Genomic DNA, 16,010 nt, shown 5'->3' with positions numbered 1-16,010 from the left:
TTTTCTCCTTTGTTTTTCGCTTCTGTTCATTTCACAGCTATTTGTAAGACCTTCCCAGACAGCCATTTTGCTTTTTTGCATTTCTTTTCTATGGGGATGGTCTTGATCCCTGTCTCCTGGACAATGTCACGAACTTCATTCCATAGTTCATCAGGCACTCTATCTATCAGATCTAGGCCCTTAAATCTATTTCTCACTTCCACTGTATAATCATAAGGGATTTGATTTAGGTCATACTTGAATGGTCTAGTGGTTTTCCCTACTTTCTTCAATTTAAGTCTGAATTTGGCAGAGACAATGACATCTCAAGAGCAATAAGCACATCTAGTCCTAGTGAGACAGGCTGGGACCTGGGACTCTTTATCTCAGTAGTTCCACCAGGACAAATGTCTCCTCCAGCAACAGAATACAAAGAAATGATAAGGGACTAAAAATAATTGCATACTTGGGCAGCTGGGGCAAAGTATGAGTAATTAGATACAACAAGGCCAAAACTCAACTGTCACTTCTGAGGTGCTGGGAGCAAAAGCAGGGTACCATGCCTGATCCCTGCCCACAGCAATACCAACGGGGTGGGCAGACCACCTAAGCCACCACTCAGGCTCAACCCAAGACCCAGGAAAGCCTTGCGTGAATGTCTCCTCCACCCTCTTATTGATTTCTGTTGAACAAAGTGTTTAAGAGCCCAGATCAATAACTCCAGGACTAAATCTAGTCCCGGGACCTAGGTTCCCTCACCTTTCTGGAGCTCAGAATCCTCACCTTAAAATGAGCATCACAGGACCTCATGACCATTCTTCCTTCTGTTTCTAAACTTGCTTTTAATACAGACTGTGTCAAACCTATGCAGAAGTAGTCTAGCATAGCAATCCCCCATATGTGTGCTCCCTCAGTAGCTCAGTTCCCTCTGACTCTTTGATCCCATGGATTGTAGCCCGGCAGGCTCCTCCGCCCTTGGAATTTTCCAGGCAAGAATACTAGAATGGGTTGCCATTTCCTTCTCCAGGGGATGATTTTCAGGGCTTTTCATTTTTCTTTAGATACGTATCTTAACTAGCTAGCCAGTAAACCCCGGCACAGAAAGCTTCCTGGTCTCCTCCCTCTTGAATTCCCCTCAGGACACACGGGAGGTGGGCAAGTGCAGGGACTGACCGACTTGATCCTTATAGAACTGGAGCCCCAGGCAACGTTCTTTTCTTTACCGTGGTTTCTGGCAGTGCATTTATACGACTTTCCGCCCCCCCCTCCCTGTTTTTTACTCTTGACTCAGTACCTATACCATTTCGAAAACTTGGAAAATGCACACACCCCCCGCCCCGACCCCTCAGTCTAAGTTCCTTCTTTTGTCAATAGAAATCTATTTTTACCTCCTTAAGGAAAAAAAATCTCACTCAAGCGCTGAAGTGCAAGGCTCTGGCGGAGTAGTCTTCAGGGTAGAGGACCAAGCCCCCAGGAAAGAGCAGTTCAGAGATGGGGCGCCCTCCGCTCTCAGCAGGAGGAAAGGCTGGCCGGACCTGGGTCCTTTCTCCGCGTCTAAATTGCGGAGGCCGCACAGAAAATAAGCTGGGCTGTTTTAAAAGTCTATCTCTGAAATTTTTAGTGAGAAAAAACAAAACAAAACACACGTTTCAGAAGTAATAAACTCTTAACAAAATGGTCCCTGCCCCCCGCGAGAGGTGCCCGCTCGCCCTCCGGGGTTCAAGCTCTGTCCCCCCCACCCCCGACCCGTGGGAAAGCGGCCCCTTCTGGGGCGTCGCCCGGAGGCTCAGAACTGCTCGAGTCTGTTTTTCACATCGCGGGAAAGTGAATCAGCAGCGGGAACAGCACGCAAAGGACACGAGGCGGGCCCAGGGGCGGAGGGACAGGACCAGGGGAGCGGCCGGCGGGGCGATGCAGGGCGCGGACCAGGGGTAGGGCGGAGGAGCGCACCCCGACAGTAAGGACCCAGGAGGCGAACCCCCCTCCCCACCTCCGGCGGAGCGGATCCAGGGTGGGGGCGAACCGGGGGAGGAGGCGGGACCAGCCGGGGCCGGAATGATCTGAGGGAGAGGAAGCCCCTGGGCGGGGCCGAGGGCGGAGATCTGGGGCGGGGAGGCGGAGGGGAGGACCTCGACGGGGCGGCCCCGAGGGCGGGGGCCAGGAAAGGCGGAAGGACCGGTGGACCCGGCGGCCGAGAGCTGAGCGGCTCCCCTTGCCAGGCGGCCGGACCCACGGATCCTCCGAGTCCCAGCCCAGCAGGCGCCATGGAGACGCTGCTGTGGTTGTGCAACTGGAGCACCCTGGGCGTGTGCGCGGCGCTGAAGCTGCCGCAGATCTCGGCTGTGCTGGGGGCGCGCAGCTCGCGGGGCATCAGCCTCCCGAGCCTGCTGCTGGAGCTGGCGGGGTGAGTAAGCCCGGGAGCTCCCCGGCTCTGCTAAAGCAGGTGCGCGGGGAACCGAGCCCAAAAGCCCCGGCCGCGGAGAGTAGCGCCTGCCCGGACTGCTCACTTCCTCTCTGTACTTGCTGCTCCCCCAGCCTTGCACCGGAACGCAAGTGGGCGCACGCCCATTACATAGATAAGGAAATCGACACTCGGAAAAATCGTCAGTCCACCTGTTAGTGACAAAACCAGTCATCCCGCTTTGAGCAAGGCCACTGGCCCCTCGAGACTCGCGTGTGCATTCTCTCTAAACCCTCCCTCCCCCTATCTCAGGTCTTGGTTTCCTCACTTATAAAATGAGGGGTTGGATCCTCTGGCTTTTAAAAGTTACACCTTTCGGGGGGAGGGGGTGCACAGGTGTCAGAGAAGGTAGAGCTTTTTGGAGGTAGAGGGGAATTTGAGTTGGAGTTGGACTTCAGCTGGCGCTCCAGTCGGCACTTGAAGACTGTTGCAAGAGCTGGTTTATCCTTAAAAGTCAGGAGTGGGTGCCCTGACTCAGTGTTTAAAGATCTGAACGTGATGGATGATAGCCGGACTTGTTGCAGTGATCATTTCACAATATATACAAATACTGAATTATGCTGTACACCTGAAACTAATATAATGTATATCAGTTATACCTCAGTTTACAGAAAAAGTAGTAATATTCTGAATAAGCAAAGTAATAATCATGAAGACCTTAATGGCGAAAAGCAGAGTTGTAAACTTGGTGGGAAAGACCCGAACCCAGCAGTCTAGCTCCTCTCCCCGTGAGGCCCAGACCTCCTGGCTGCCCTGCGCCAGCCGGCGCACTCCAGTTACCACCTGGCAACTCTGAGGGCCGGTTCTGGGCAAGCACTTCTGGGTGGGGGGAGCCCGCTTGGTGGGACCCGGTTTCTCCCGCCAAAAGGGAGGTAGGGGAGAGGGTGGAAGAAAGAGGAGACCTCTGGAGCGCAAGGCGTGAGGGGCCACCCTGGGACCTGTGGGGTCCCTCCAGGGGCACCCCCATCAGAGGGGCCAACCCTATGCTATGTGACCTCCATCGGTTTGGGGTCCCCCTGGGGAAGTGCTCCCTGCCTCAGTGCTCCCCATTTCTCTGGAGGAGAATAGATAATTGCTGAGAAGTTCAGTCCTGCCTGACTCTGTGAACCCATGGACTGTAGCCCTCCAGGCTTCTCTGTCGGTGGAATTCTCTAGGCAAGAATACTGGAGTAGATTGCCATGCCCTTTGATTGAAGGCGGGAGGAGAAGGGGACGACAGAGGATGAGATGGTTGGATGGCATCACCAACGTGATGGACGTTGAGTTTGAGTAGGCTCTGGAGTTGGAGATGGACAGTGCTGCAGCACTGGAGTGCTGCAGTCCATGGGGTCGCAAAGAGCCGGACAGGACTGAGCAACTGAACCGAACTGAGAAGTTCATCATTCAGGACAGGGGATGCCCTGGTCTGCTCCAGGGCAGGGGAACCTCTGGGCATCCTCTCAGGGACCAGAAAAGGTAGCCACCTGGAGAAGGAGGCCCTCCAGGCAGGGAGCCTTGTAAACAGAAGCTCAGCAGCTGGATTGGAGGCAGTGAGGCCAGAGAAAGATGCTGAAGACATGGTCTTAGGTTTAAAGCGTCTGCAGATACAGGGAATGAGGTAGGTGTGCTCTTGTCCCCATTTTACAGGTAGGGAAGCTGAGGCCCCAGAGGTTAGTAACTGCCGGGGATTGTGAGCCCAGTACCCAAGTCTCAGAGTCTGTGCTCCCCTTGGGGCTCCACCCTCAGCAGGTGATGCTGGAGGGATGAGTCCAGGTGGTCTCAGGAAGGTGGCTCAGCAGATAGCCAGAGGGCTAAGTGCTGACCAGTGTCACAGGGTGGCCCCAGGTGAGGGCGTGGGGCTGTAGTCACACCCCTTCCTGGCTTAGGAGATGTGAACCATTAAGTCCACTGGTCTGTGGAGGTTCTGGCTCACCCTGAGGGGGACACGGGGCCTGGGGGGGCGGGAGACAGACCCGAGGGGATGACGACAGAGGCATTTAGATTCCAAAGGAGCTGGACTGGCCAGGGTGTGAGCTGGGAAGGCAGGAAGCTCAGACCTCTTCTTCTGAGAGGAGGGACCTTGGGGTCTTTATCCCCCACCCCTCCACGCTGCAGCCTCTCCAGGGTTAGAATTTTCTTAAAGGAACTGAAGAGTCCCCCTGTCTTGCCCCCCACCCCCCTGACCCCTCACAGCACTCTGGAGGCCACTGGAATCATCACGGGATGTTCCTCCTCTTCAAAACACAGGCTCCCCAGCCCGCTGCTGGGCCCTCATATGCCCACCCAGGATGGCTCTCAGCCCCCCTCAGAGGTCCTTCCTGGCCTCCTGAGCTTCTTGAGTGCATCCTTCTGAGGCAGCTGCCTGGGGCCTCTGAAGTGCCCAGCCTTAGAGACAGGCAGGCCTGGGTCCAGAAGCCCGGTCTCTTCCTCCTCCTGGTCAGATCTGTTTCTAACTGACCATCCGAAGCGGCTTGGCAGACCGCAGTGCCCCAGCTCCAGAAGTCGAGGAAATGATTTGGTTGATATTTCATCCTCCTTGTTCTGTGGTGGTTTGTGGTTTAGTTGCTCAGTTGTGTCCAACTTTCTCCACCCCATGGACTGTGTAGCCTGCCAGGTTCCTCTGTCCATGGGATTCTCCAGGCGGGGATACTGGAGTAGGTTGCCATTTCCTCCTGCAGGGGATCTTCCTGACCCAGGAATCGAACCCGGATCTCCTGCACTGCAGGCAGATTCTTTACCATCTGAGCTACGAGGGAAGCCCTTGTTCTGTACCTCCCTCCTTACCATTTGCTGATGCCCAGCTCCAGTTCTCGGGTTCTGCGTACAAACCTAGGCTCCTGGGTGGGGGCCAGGCCTGCCTGCTGTGGGGGTCGGGTGAGTCTGACCTCAGGAGTGCCCTCCCTCTCCCCAGGTTCCTGGTCTTCCTCCGGTACCAGTGTTACTATGAGTACCCGCTGCTGACATACCTGGAGTACCCCATCCTCATCACACAAGGTAACCGACACCACCACCCCCCACCCCCGTCCCCCTGCCTAGCCTCGGCCCTCAGCACCTCCCCGCCCCCACTCAGAGCCTTTCCTTTCCAGATCTCATCCTCCTGCTGTGTGTCTTCCATTTCAACGGGGATGTGAGACGGGCAGCGCCGTACATCATCATGTATCCTTTCAGCATCTGAGAATCGGAGCTGGGACCAGGTGGGGTGGCGGGGTGTGTTTAGTTTTGCTAATCAGTTCAGCAGGAGGTACAGAACAAGGGCTTCCCTCATAGCTCAGATGGTAAAGTAGCTCAGTGGTGTCCGACTCTTTGCAACTCCATGGACTGTAGCACGCCAGGCCTCCCTGTCCATCACCAACTCCCAGAGTTTGCTCAAACTCATGTCCGTTTAGTCAGTGATGCCATCCAACCATCTCATCCTCTGTCGTCCCCTTCTCCTTCTGCCCTCAATCTTTCCCAGCATCAGGGTCCTTTCAAATGAGTCAGCTCTTCGCATCAGGTGGCCAAAGGATTGGAGCTTCAGCATCAGTCCTTCCAGTGAATATTCAGGATTGATCTTCAGAATGGACTGGTTGGATCTCCTTGCAGTCCAAGGGACTCTCAAGAGTCTTCTCCAACACCACAGTTCAAAAGCATCAATTCTTCGGCGCTCAGCTTTCTTTATAGTCCAACTCTCATATCCACCCGTTTTGCTAGTAGGATGTTATTACGCTGGGTTCTGTGCTGTGCTGTGCTTCATCATTCAGTCATGTCTGACTCTTTGTGACCCCATGGACTGGAGCCCGCCAGGCTCCTCTGTCCATGGGATTCTCCAGGCAAGAATGCTAGAGTGGGTTGCCATGCCGTTCTCCAAGGGATCTTCCCAACCCAGGGATGGAATCCAGGTCTCCCACATGGCAGGTGTATTCTTTACCATGGAAGCCCTATTAAAGCAGGATCCTTTACCAGATACTTATTCTTTTGGTTAAATTAAGAAAAAGCAATCTCCAAAGTAAGATTCCTTGTGGGCGAGTGTATCTCCTCAGCCCAGGGATGCCCGAGATGTCTGTGCCTGGGGTCCCCCCTCTGAGACCAGGGTGCCCCAGGGTGCCTTGACCCACCAGGTGGAATGTAGACTTAGGACCTCAAGGCTGGGCCGCAGGAACACCTCTGCTAACAGCCACGTTGTCTACGTGTCTTCTTTAGGGGAAAGGAGACATTTCTTCCTTCCCCCCAAACGTACCCATTTGACAGGCTTGTCTGGTCTGTACCACGATGCCACTAACACACCTGGTCAGCTTGGCTTCTTACTGCTTATTAGTGGGTGGGTCTGGGCTCCTGACAGCTGGTTCAGGTCTCTCCGGACTCCAGTCGTCACACAGACCTGTGCCCTCTCATGTCACTCAGCATTTTCTGCGCACCTGGGCCCGCCTTCCATCTTCATTCTGCTTGTCAAAACTCCCGTTATTCTCTTGTTGAACTTCACTCTCCTTAAGAAGCCGAGAGCCTTTTTGAGTGGCAGTCAGTCCTGCCACATCAGTGACGTGATCTGAGTTGAGCTTCAGGGTGGAGGAAAGGGGGGTGGGATGGCCAAGCCTCGTCTGCCTAGAGCATGTGAAGAGGTGGGCGTAGAGTGGTGGGAACCTCCAGCGTTTCCGCTGCCTGGATGGCCTTGGGCCCTGACCATAAAGCCCAGCCCTCCGGGCTGCAGCTGTTCTGTCTATGAAGAGGCAGCATAATGCCTACCTTTTAGGGTTGTTTCCAGAATGAGAATACCAGGAGTACAAGGCGAGCTGAGCAGGGGGCAGGGTCGTGGTGGCTGTTGTACTAAAAGGCTGTCTGCAGAGGGGAGCTGGGTGCGGGCTGAGTCCTGACCCTCCGCTGCTGGATCGAGTTGTAAGCCCCCAGATTCAGTTTTCCTCTGCAAAAAAAGAGGGATCGCATGACTCTACTGCCCCTCAATGCTTCAAGGTCAGCCCTAGCTGGTTAAAAAAGGCTTTAGAAAAAGTACTTTAAAGATGAAAAGCATGGTGGGATTTACTTTTTAAATAAAATGCAGCAGCTTTGTGCAAATGGTGAGGTGTAGATTAGAAAATGTGGGTGCTGATGGCAACTCTGCTGCTGCTGCTGCTGCTAAGTCACGTCAGTCGTGTCCGACTCTGTGCAACCCCATAGACGGCTGCCCACTAGGCTCCCCCATCCCTGGGATTCTCCAGGCAAGAACACTGGAGTGGGTTGCCATTTCCTTCTCCAATGCATGAAAGTGAAAAGTGAAAGTGAAGTTGCTCAGTCGTGTCCGACTCTAGCGACCCCATGGACTACAGCCTACCAGGCTCCTCCGTCCATGGGATTTTCCAGGCAAAAGTATTGGAGTGGGGTGCCATTGCTTTCTCCGATGGCAACTCTAGGTATCAGCAATATGTTTATAACCTTCTTCTTCCAGTTGTGACTTACAGAGAGCAAGTAAGCAGGGTGGCCATGTTAATAGTGCATTTTTTTAATAAGTAATAGTAGGTCCCAGATACTATGCAGGACATGCTTATGCTAAAAAATCATTTGTTGTTGATCTGAGATTCCAGTTTAACTGGATGTCTTGTATTTTAATTTGCTCTGTCTGGCCACCCTACAAATAAGTCATCTCTAGGATCTCAGTTGCTGCTACGGCTGCTTAAGTTGTATAAAATGTGTGTCTGAAATGAGTGGAATGAGGTGCAATGGTACAGAATTGGGCAACAGTAGTTTAAAATTCAAATTAGAGAGTGTTTGAAAAACAAAATTCCCTCCTCCTAGATTCAGGTTGCCTTTTCTGGTATCGACTCGTATTTCGTTCCACTGCCCTGAGCACAGAGATTGTCTGTTTCAAAGCCCTTCATTTAAATAATGTTATTAATTGTAATCCCAGCAGCCTCTTGAGTCCCTACAATATGCCACAAAGCAGTGAGGAGATGAATGGGGTAAAGGAATATTAAATCCCATTTGCAGATAAGCAAACCAAGGCTGAGAGAAGCAAAATAACTTGCCTGTGGTCACGGCAGAGGCTCCTGGCCGTCCCCTCCCTGGCCTGGCCACCACCTTCTGTGTTTGTTTCTGCTTCTCTAGCCGGGCTGTCTTCCTGCAGCATCACTGAGCTTGATGGCACTCAGGTATCATTTCTCCTGTCTCCTAGCATTGCTCTACCCAACTGTGTCATTTCTACACTGGAGTTAGCAGGAAAGAGGAAACCAGTAAACAGTTTCACGTGACAGCAATTTTGAAGAAGACGTCTCCTGTATCAGGCATCCTAAGTGTTTAACTGGTTTTTTAGTTGATCCTTAAACATGCATTGTGAGCCAGTCTTGTTCTATGCACAGTCTTTTTGTGCTCACAAAAGTTATGTGGGAAAGAAAACCATATTTAATAAGCTAAATATATTGAATGTTGCATGGTATGAGTTACAGAGAAAAATAAAGCACTGACAGGTAATAGGAGGTATCTCAGTTTTACATAGGGTGGACAAGGAACTACTTATTGAAAAGGTAATATACGAGTAAACACTTGAAGGAAGTGAGCCAACAAGCCATAAAGATACCAGGTGAAAAAATTTCCTAAGAAGAGGATAAACAGATATAAGGGCTCAGATGAAGTATGCTTGAAAATATTCAAGGAATAGCAATACTATTGTGTCTGGAATGGAATGATTCTGGGAGAGATGATAGCAAATGAGGATCCTTCCCTGATAGTTCAGTTGGTAAAGAATCCGCCTGCAATGCAAGAGACCCCAGTTTGATTCCTCGGTCGGGAAGATCCGCTGGAGAAGGGAATGGCTACCCACTCCAGTATTCTTGGGCTTCCCTGGTGGCTCAGCTGGTAAAGAATCTACCTGCAATGCAGGAGACCTGGGTTCGATCCCTGGGTTGGGAAGATCCCCTGAAGAAGGAAAAGGCTACCCACTCCAGTATTCTGGCCTGGAGAATTCCATGGACTGTCCATGGGGTCACAAAGAGTCAGACATGACTGAGCGACTTTCACTTTCTAGACTACTGTGATTATTTTGGCTTTTAATCAGACTGATATGGATAGACCCTGGAGGCTTCTGATCCCACAATTTCATGTTTTAAAATAATAAAAATAAATTGTGTTACATCTTACATCAAAGGTGCGTTAACTGTTGACATTATGTTGGAGAGGTCTACATGGTCAAGAATGAAATGGGCAGTTGAGATCATCTGGAACGTTCCCAGCCCTAGGATGGGTCCGAGAACACAGGGTTCTTTGTAATTTTCTTCCAGAATTCTGCTTCTGTGCTTTTGAACTCCTTAGCAAGTGTTCACCTGGACCACTTTTGTCTTTTCCAAACTGACAAGTTCTAGCAGAGTTGTTCCCAGTCCACACTTGGCTTAGACGTGTAACCTCTGTGTTCTTGGTTTGTTTCCACGGGCGGGTGGTGGAGCTGCCAGCCAACAAGCCGTTGCTGTGTCCCTTAGCATGTGGTAAGCTGTGTGTCTGCTTGGTTCATCCTCACTCTGCAGCAATGGATCCTAGATCTGGCCATGGTGAGTAAACTGCCCCAGAGAAGAACGTGTGTTCACAGCAGTCTGTCTTCCCTCTTTTCCTTGTGACACCTGCCCTGCAAACAGTTTTTATAGATCGGATGTTCAACCCGCTGTATCGAAAGCACCCCTGTGCTTTGCAGCTGTACCAAAGCATGCTGGGATGAAAGCCCAGTGCTATCCAAATATTAAAAATACATTATTCTCACTTAAATGTATGGCACAATATTTTTACTTCATTTGGTGGGGGTAGCCCTCGAGAACCAGATTGTGCAGTTAGTAGTCTAATGAAGAACTGAGCATGAAGTGAAGAGTTTCAGGTTGGGTGCTAGGTCACTTCAGTTGTGTCCAACTCTTTGTGACCCAATGGACTGTAGCCCGTCAGGCTCCTCTGTCCATGGGGATTCTCCAAGCAAGAATACCGGAGTGGGTTGCCATTTCCTCCTGCCAACCCAGGGATGGAACCCACGTCTCTTACGTTTCCTGCATTGGCAGGTGGGTTCTTTGCCACTAGTGCCATATTATCAGGTTAGTAATTACATATTGACGACATACTCATTATTTTTCTAAGTTTGCCCCCTAAACACTTTTTTTTCTTCCTTAGAAAAAAGGTAAGCGCTGTATTATTTTTCCTTCCTTGGTTAAGGGCTAGAAATTCCCTGCTGTAAGAATAGGATTCTGATAGCAGGTCAGGAAGCATTTGACCAAAGATCAAATGGTGGTTGACATTAACTTTTCTACCTCATGGGAAAAGGAGCAGAACTAATTGGTGATCACTGATGACCACACCCGAACTCGTGAATTTCGACCCATTCTACCTCCAGCATCTTGTTGGAAAGTGGACTTGGCTCTCAGCCTTGTGACCTACGGAGAGCAGATATGTAGGGTTACCATGGCAGCCTGGGCCTGGCTCAGGGTGGAGGGTGCTATACTCTTAACCTCATTGGGGAGCAGAGGTCATGGAGCACAGGGCTGGAGTCTCACCACGTGGCTCATCAGAACAGCCGGAAACTCAGAGCTGATGCGCCCCAGCTTGCTGCTTTGAGTTTATAAATCTCAGTGCAAAGCAGTATGGTGCCCCCACGCTCTACTGTAGTATCTATACATCAACTTATTATTGGCAGGTGGGGACAGATAAGCCTTTGTGGCCGTTGCGGATTTTTACCCTTGGTTATGTCCTACCTGCTGCTGCACATTGGTTACTCACCTGAAGGGGTTGGTGGGTTAGACCTAAGTATGCTGCTGCTGCCTCCATTCTTTATCATGAAACTTGGCTTTTGTCCTTGTGCGAGTTGGTTATTACTTGACATGAAAGCTTGATTTCAAAAGTGCTTTCAGGGAATTCCTTGGTGGTCCAGTGGCTAGGACTCCGGTGGTCCAGGTTCAATCCCTGGTTGGGGAATCCCGAAAAGCATAACCCCCCCCCCCTTCTCCCCTCAAAGGGGCTTTCAGTATCTGGTGCTCTTCTGCATTTGAAACTAAGAGAGTCCTTCCTCCTGTTTTATCTTCAAACAGAATTTATGCACTTTCATCAGTGCGGCCAGTAAGTTTGCACAGCTCCAGTACCTGTGGAAGAGCAGGGACTCAGGAGCCGTGAGCGCTCTGACATGGAGCCTCGCTTCTTATACTTGTGCAGGTAAGAACACAACTCTAATTGATGGGGTGTCCCCTGTTGGTGTGTGTGTGGGGGGTGTCTACCTAGAGGGGTGTGCTAACTTGATGTCCAAGGGTCATAATCCCTTGAGCTTAAATCCTTTGCATGTTAACTCTTGAATCTCTAGTGTATCCTTATTTATAAGACTGATTTCGTGCACACCACTCTCCATTTTCTGCAAGATCTGTATTCCAGTTGCTAAAAAAATGTAAAAGGACACTTTTCTCCAAAAATATGACCTATTATTAACAGTCCTTTCTTGTTGTTTGCAAAGCATCAAGAAGTTGATTATATTAAATCCACTAACTTGTTTTAAACATATGAATGTTTATGATGTAATAAATTGAAGAGATGAGAATCATACATTGACTTTTGTGAATGAACATAATTTGCAGCAGTGGAGTTTTCCTGGAGCCATAGTGTGTTTGGTCTCAACTTTAGAATTTCCATTGTTCATTTGGATTCTTGCAGGAACTACCTAAAATGAATATATACTCTAGGTAGGAACATTTTTAAAATATCCAGAGCTATTACATTCACTAGATTTACTAATTGTTGATATTTGAATTATACTTTTTCATGTTTCTTCTAAAATCTTAAACTACTAGCTTCTCCATCCAGGGTTCTCTTCTACTCAGATCTTTCAAGAACAGTTAGTGTGTATTCCTGTATTTAAAATGGAAAGATATTTGCTAAGTACTGAAATGTCTGAGAAGTTGATATTTATTGCTGAAATCTTTCTTTTACAGCAAGAATAATGACAACTTTAATGACCACCAATGATCTTACAAGTAAGCACAATATTTTTCTGCCCACGTCCTCTTTGAACTTTACGCCATCTGCCTCCTTCACTTGTAAATTATCTTGGGGTTTAACGGAGCCAGTTTAGCCCCACTGGAGGCTAGCTGCAATATACTGCAGGCCCTCATCAGTCTCCATGTATAGTGCTAAGCACCCTCTTGCCGTATCCAAGATAGAATATGCACAAGATAGTCAATTCCTATCTTCATAAAGCTTCCACTCTAGCAGTGGAAATGAAGAGTGAGGTCATCACACAATGTTTGAAAAATATTGTAAAGTGTTTCGAATGAGGACAGGATGAGCACCTAACATGGAAGCCTGACATAGTTGGAGGGAGCTGGGAAGATGAATTTGAAGGGGAGAGGGATGAGGAGGGAAGAGACTGTTAACAAGGAGCAGCACATATGGAGGTCGTGAGCAAGGAGGATGGAGCAACACCAGCAGGGCTGGCGGGAGAGCCCCGGGTTGAGTCTAATGAGAGGGAAGGCAATGGCAGGGAGCCTCAGAGAACTGCCCACAGGCAGCAGGATCGGGAGTGACACAATCATTTTACTCCATTCCTTGTTCTGTTATTTTTAAAGGGTTACCATAATGGAGGAGAAAACAAACTTGGGTTAAAGAGAATGTCGTTCATTCCTTAGGCTGAGTTTTCAAGCATATAAATGTTTGGAAAATGATTAAAACAGGTAGGGTGACTTACTCTATGAAGACTAGAAATGTGTCCTTGGTGTGTAGACCTTTTAAATAAGTTCATTTTATCTGAGACATAGTGCCACAAAGCAGCAGGATGCATTTGCTTGTCCCATCCCAGGGTTTTATCTTTGGCTCAAGTACTTTACATTAGCTCTGAGAGAAGGGTTGGAAAGTGTCTGGCCAGAGTGTATACCTGGGTCAAGTGGGGAAGGGAGAAACCTGAGGCTTCCCTACGGATGTGAATTCTCTGCTTGCAAAGCACAGTCAAACCATAATTGAACAACAAAACAAATTTCACATTAAAAATTGATTTTAAAAGTCAAGAATCTTCTAATTGTGATTTGTTTTATATCTGAGGTGACAGCTGTTCATGAAAATGACCAGTGTATCTGAGAATAATCTCTTAAAAACAGTTCATCTATCTTAAAAGTGTTTTACAACCCCAAGACACATTAAGTCTCATAAACCTTATTTATCAGGAGTGTTCATTAAGTCATTATTTTTTCCTTTTTAACAAAAAGCCACATTTTCATGGTTACTTTAATATAAAACATACCTTGACATTTTTCAGAATTATCTTAACTGATTGCAGTGTACCACTTTTTGCTTAATTAACATGGAATTTTCTAAGATACCACCACCCTTAAGACTTAAAAAATGATAACAGGTTTTTAAAAAGTTGTAGCATTTACCAACCAGAGTCAGATTCCTCCAAATTAAGCATTTAAGATGAAATTATTCATGAAGTCAGGCCAAGTGGCCAGAGGTAGTAATGATAAGACCATTTTTCCCCCAGAAATATTTGGAGCCACATCTGCACTAACGTTGACATGATCCATAGTTCTGTTTCCTTTTGGGTGGGGGTAGGTAGGTAGCCTATGTAGGCTTCTACTTAAAGAAGGTGGTGATTTTATGTGAAAACAGTATTTTTTAATACACACTTTTCTTTTTTGACTGATTTCAGTTCTTACACGTTTCGTGATCATGCTGGCCTTAAACATATGGGTAACCGCTACAATACTTCACTACCGGAAGACCGATATAAAGTCTGAATGATGGATTATTCCTATACACAAAGTGGATTCTGAATAACGGAACCAAAGGAAAAAAAAGCTCACTGCTAAATCATAAGTTTAGTCAACCGTGCCAAAGATACTTTAGACTTGAAAAAGCCCAATTAAACACTTTTTTAAAAATGCTGATTTTTAAAAATCCTCTGCGCCTACTTTATTAGGTTAAGGTAGGACTTAGACATCTGCAGTTCTGAGAAAGCTGGTGATGGATGAAGTCTTCCAGAAAGCCCATTCTGAGGAGGTAGCTTTGACCCTTATTCTGGGAACTAATTACATCTACTTCTCAACTTTTAAAATCTTTTAAGAAATACATCCTCTCCAAAACACAAATGCACATGAATGCAGTGGGATTTTGGAAATTTTAATAACTTACCAGGGTCCACTTCCTGGGATGAATGTTGTAATACAGATGTAATAGGATGGCCTTATTGTATCATATTATCATAAAATACCTCCTTGGCTATAGCAAAGATATCAAGGCAAGCAAAAATGTAACTGGTTTGAATACACATACCAAAGTAGTTCTCTAACTTCATACTGTACCTTTAAGCATTTCGTAACAAAAGATACCAGCAATCTCTACTTATGAAGAGGCAATCCCAATATACTTCGAGATTCAAGCACGGTGCTGCCATTTTTAAAAGGATTACACCTGCACAATTAACTGTTACTGGAATTTGGTACAAAATACAGCCAACCTCAACCAGGGTTTGCCTACTGAAAATATATGCAGCAAAGGGTATTGCTGGGTTCTGCCAAGCTCTCATGGATTTAATTCTCATTATGGTATCATACTCTAAACATGCTGTTAAGATTATCCACTGTATTTTCCTATAAAAGCTTATAAAACCTAACATTTAAAAACATTCACCTAATAATTGAGTAGCATTATTCTATTATATGCAGTAAGTAAATGATGTTTATTAGAAAATGTTTCCTGTGTAAAATAAACTTATGTTGAACTCTTCTGAGTCTTAAAACTCAATTGTTTTACTGTGATTAGCTTTAAGTTAGGTAAGGTGCAGTTTTAAAAATATAAACTGACTAATCCTTTTAGAACTACTGCTTGGGACCAACAGGAAGAGAAACACGGCATCTAAAAATAAAAAAACAAGTCATTCATTCTATAGTTTTAAAAATTATAGTTAACATTTTTTTAAAAGTCCAAGTAAATCTTTTCTCATATGCAGTTATCATCTGACAAGTAGTATAAACTGTATGATTTTTTTAGTCCAACAAATATTTTATTTAGATACACTTTATCAATGCTTAAAGCAACTCCTTAGAGAAAATATAGTATCGTAGGTGGAGAGTTCTCAATTTTTCCCCTTTGGAAGGCAAAGGAACATCCATTAGAGCCACCCCAAATATTCTGTACACATCATTAATCCCACAAGAATCCTGTAGGTAAACAGTCTCCATTTTACAGATGAAAATACTGAAGCCCATACTGAATAATCTGTCCCAGATCAGATAGCCAGCAAGGTATCCTAGAAAAGACCCCACTGATTACCAAAAAGTTCTTTCTAGAAAACTACTAGTCAGCACACTATTCTACCAAAACAGACTGCTTCTTTTCCTTATCCTTGACACTCAAATGAGATTCTCAGTTTTGCATGTTCCTTAAAATACTGATGTTAGATACAAACTCCTAGTTGAAATTTGATTTTGTATTTCTCCACGGATTAAGCGATAGGGGCTGAAGATCCCCAAGTGTGTAACCTCAATTAAGATTTCTTTGCTATACCCATCTTTTAGGGAAGGTAATTTTGGGGGGTTAATTTTAGAAGGTTGCAAGAGTATTTCACAGGAAAAGTAGGAAAATGCTTATGTCTTAATTTCTTTTATTTAATTTTTAATATAAAAAG

General features: G+C 47.1%; 1 protein-coding gene across 3 annotated transcripts; it reads left to right on the top strand.

Annotated features, from left to right (window-relative positions):
• The first annotated feature begins 1,797 nt into the window (after nt 1-1,797).
• On the top strand, nt 1,798-15,109 carry SLC66A3 (solute carrier family 66 member 3). Of its 3 annotated transcripts, XM_006073755.4 has the most exons (8): nt 1,798-1,936; nt 2,199-2,383; nt 5,331-5,413; nt 5,506-5,575; nt 9,867-9,924; nt 11,437-11,557; nt 12,325-12,366; nt 14,034-15,109. In XM_006073755.4, exons 2-8 carry the CDS (start codon nt 2,244-2,246, stop codon nt 14,123-14,125), a joined length of 606 nt encoding a protein of 201 aa, XP_006073817.1. In that variant the 5' UTR covers nt 1,798-1,936; nt 2,199-2,243; the 3' UTR covers nt 14,126-15,109. The 3 variants fall into 3 exon arrangements, with proteins under 3 accessions (XP_006073817.1, XP_025117336.1, XP_045018241.1); XM_045162306.1 differs by lacking the exon at nt 1,798-1,936 and having other exon boundaries at nt 2,124-2,383; XM_025261551.3 differs by lacking the exons at nt 1,798-1,936; nt 9,867-9,924; nt 11,437-11,557; nt 12,325-12,366; nt 14,034-15,109 and adding an exon at nt 9,736-9,805 and having other exon boundaries at nt 2,118-2,383.
• The last annotated feature ends 901 nt before the right edge of the window (nt 15,110-16,010 follow it).

Source organism: Bubalus bubalis, chromosome 12 (assembly GCF_019923935.1).
Source record: "Bubalus bubalis isolate 160015118507 breed Murrah chromosome 12, NDDB_SH_1, whole genome shotgun sequence".
Lineage (NCBI taxonomy): Eukaryota > Metazoa > Chordata > Mammalia > Artiodactyla > Bovidae > Bubalus > Bubalus bubalis.
Note: the sequence above shows the minus strand (reverse complement) of the source record. Positions and strands in the feature narration are given on the sequence as shown.

Excerpts from the sequence above, each read along its gene's own strand:
- SLC66A3 (XM_006073755.4), top strand. The coding sequence starts at position 2,244 with ATGGAGACGCTGCTGTGGTTGTGCAACTGGAGCACCCTGGGCGTGTGC. Across the intron at positions 2,384-5,330 it reads CTGCTGCTGGAGCTGGCGGG|GTTCCTGGTCTTCCTCCGGT; the intron begins GTGAGTAAGCCC and ends CCCTCTCCCCAG. Across the intron at positions 9,925-11,436 it reads GGATCCTAGATCTGGCCATG|AATTTATGCACTTTCATCAG; the intron begins GTGAGTAAACTG and ends ATCTTCAAACAG.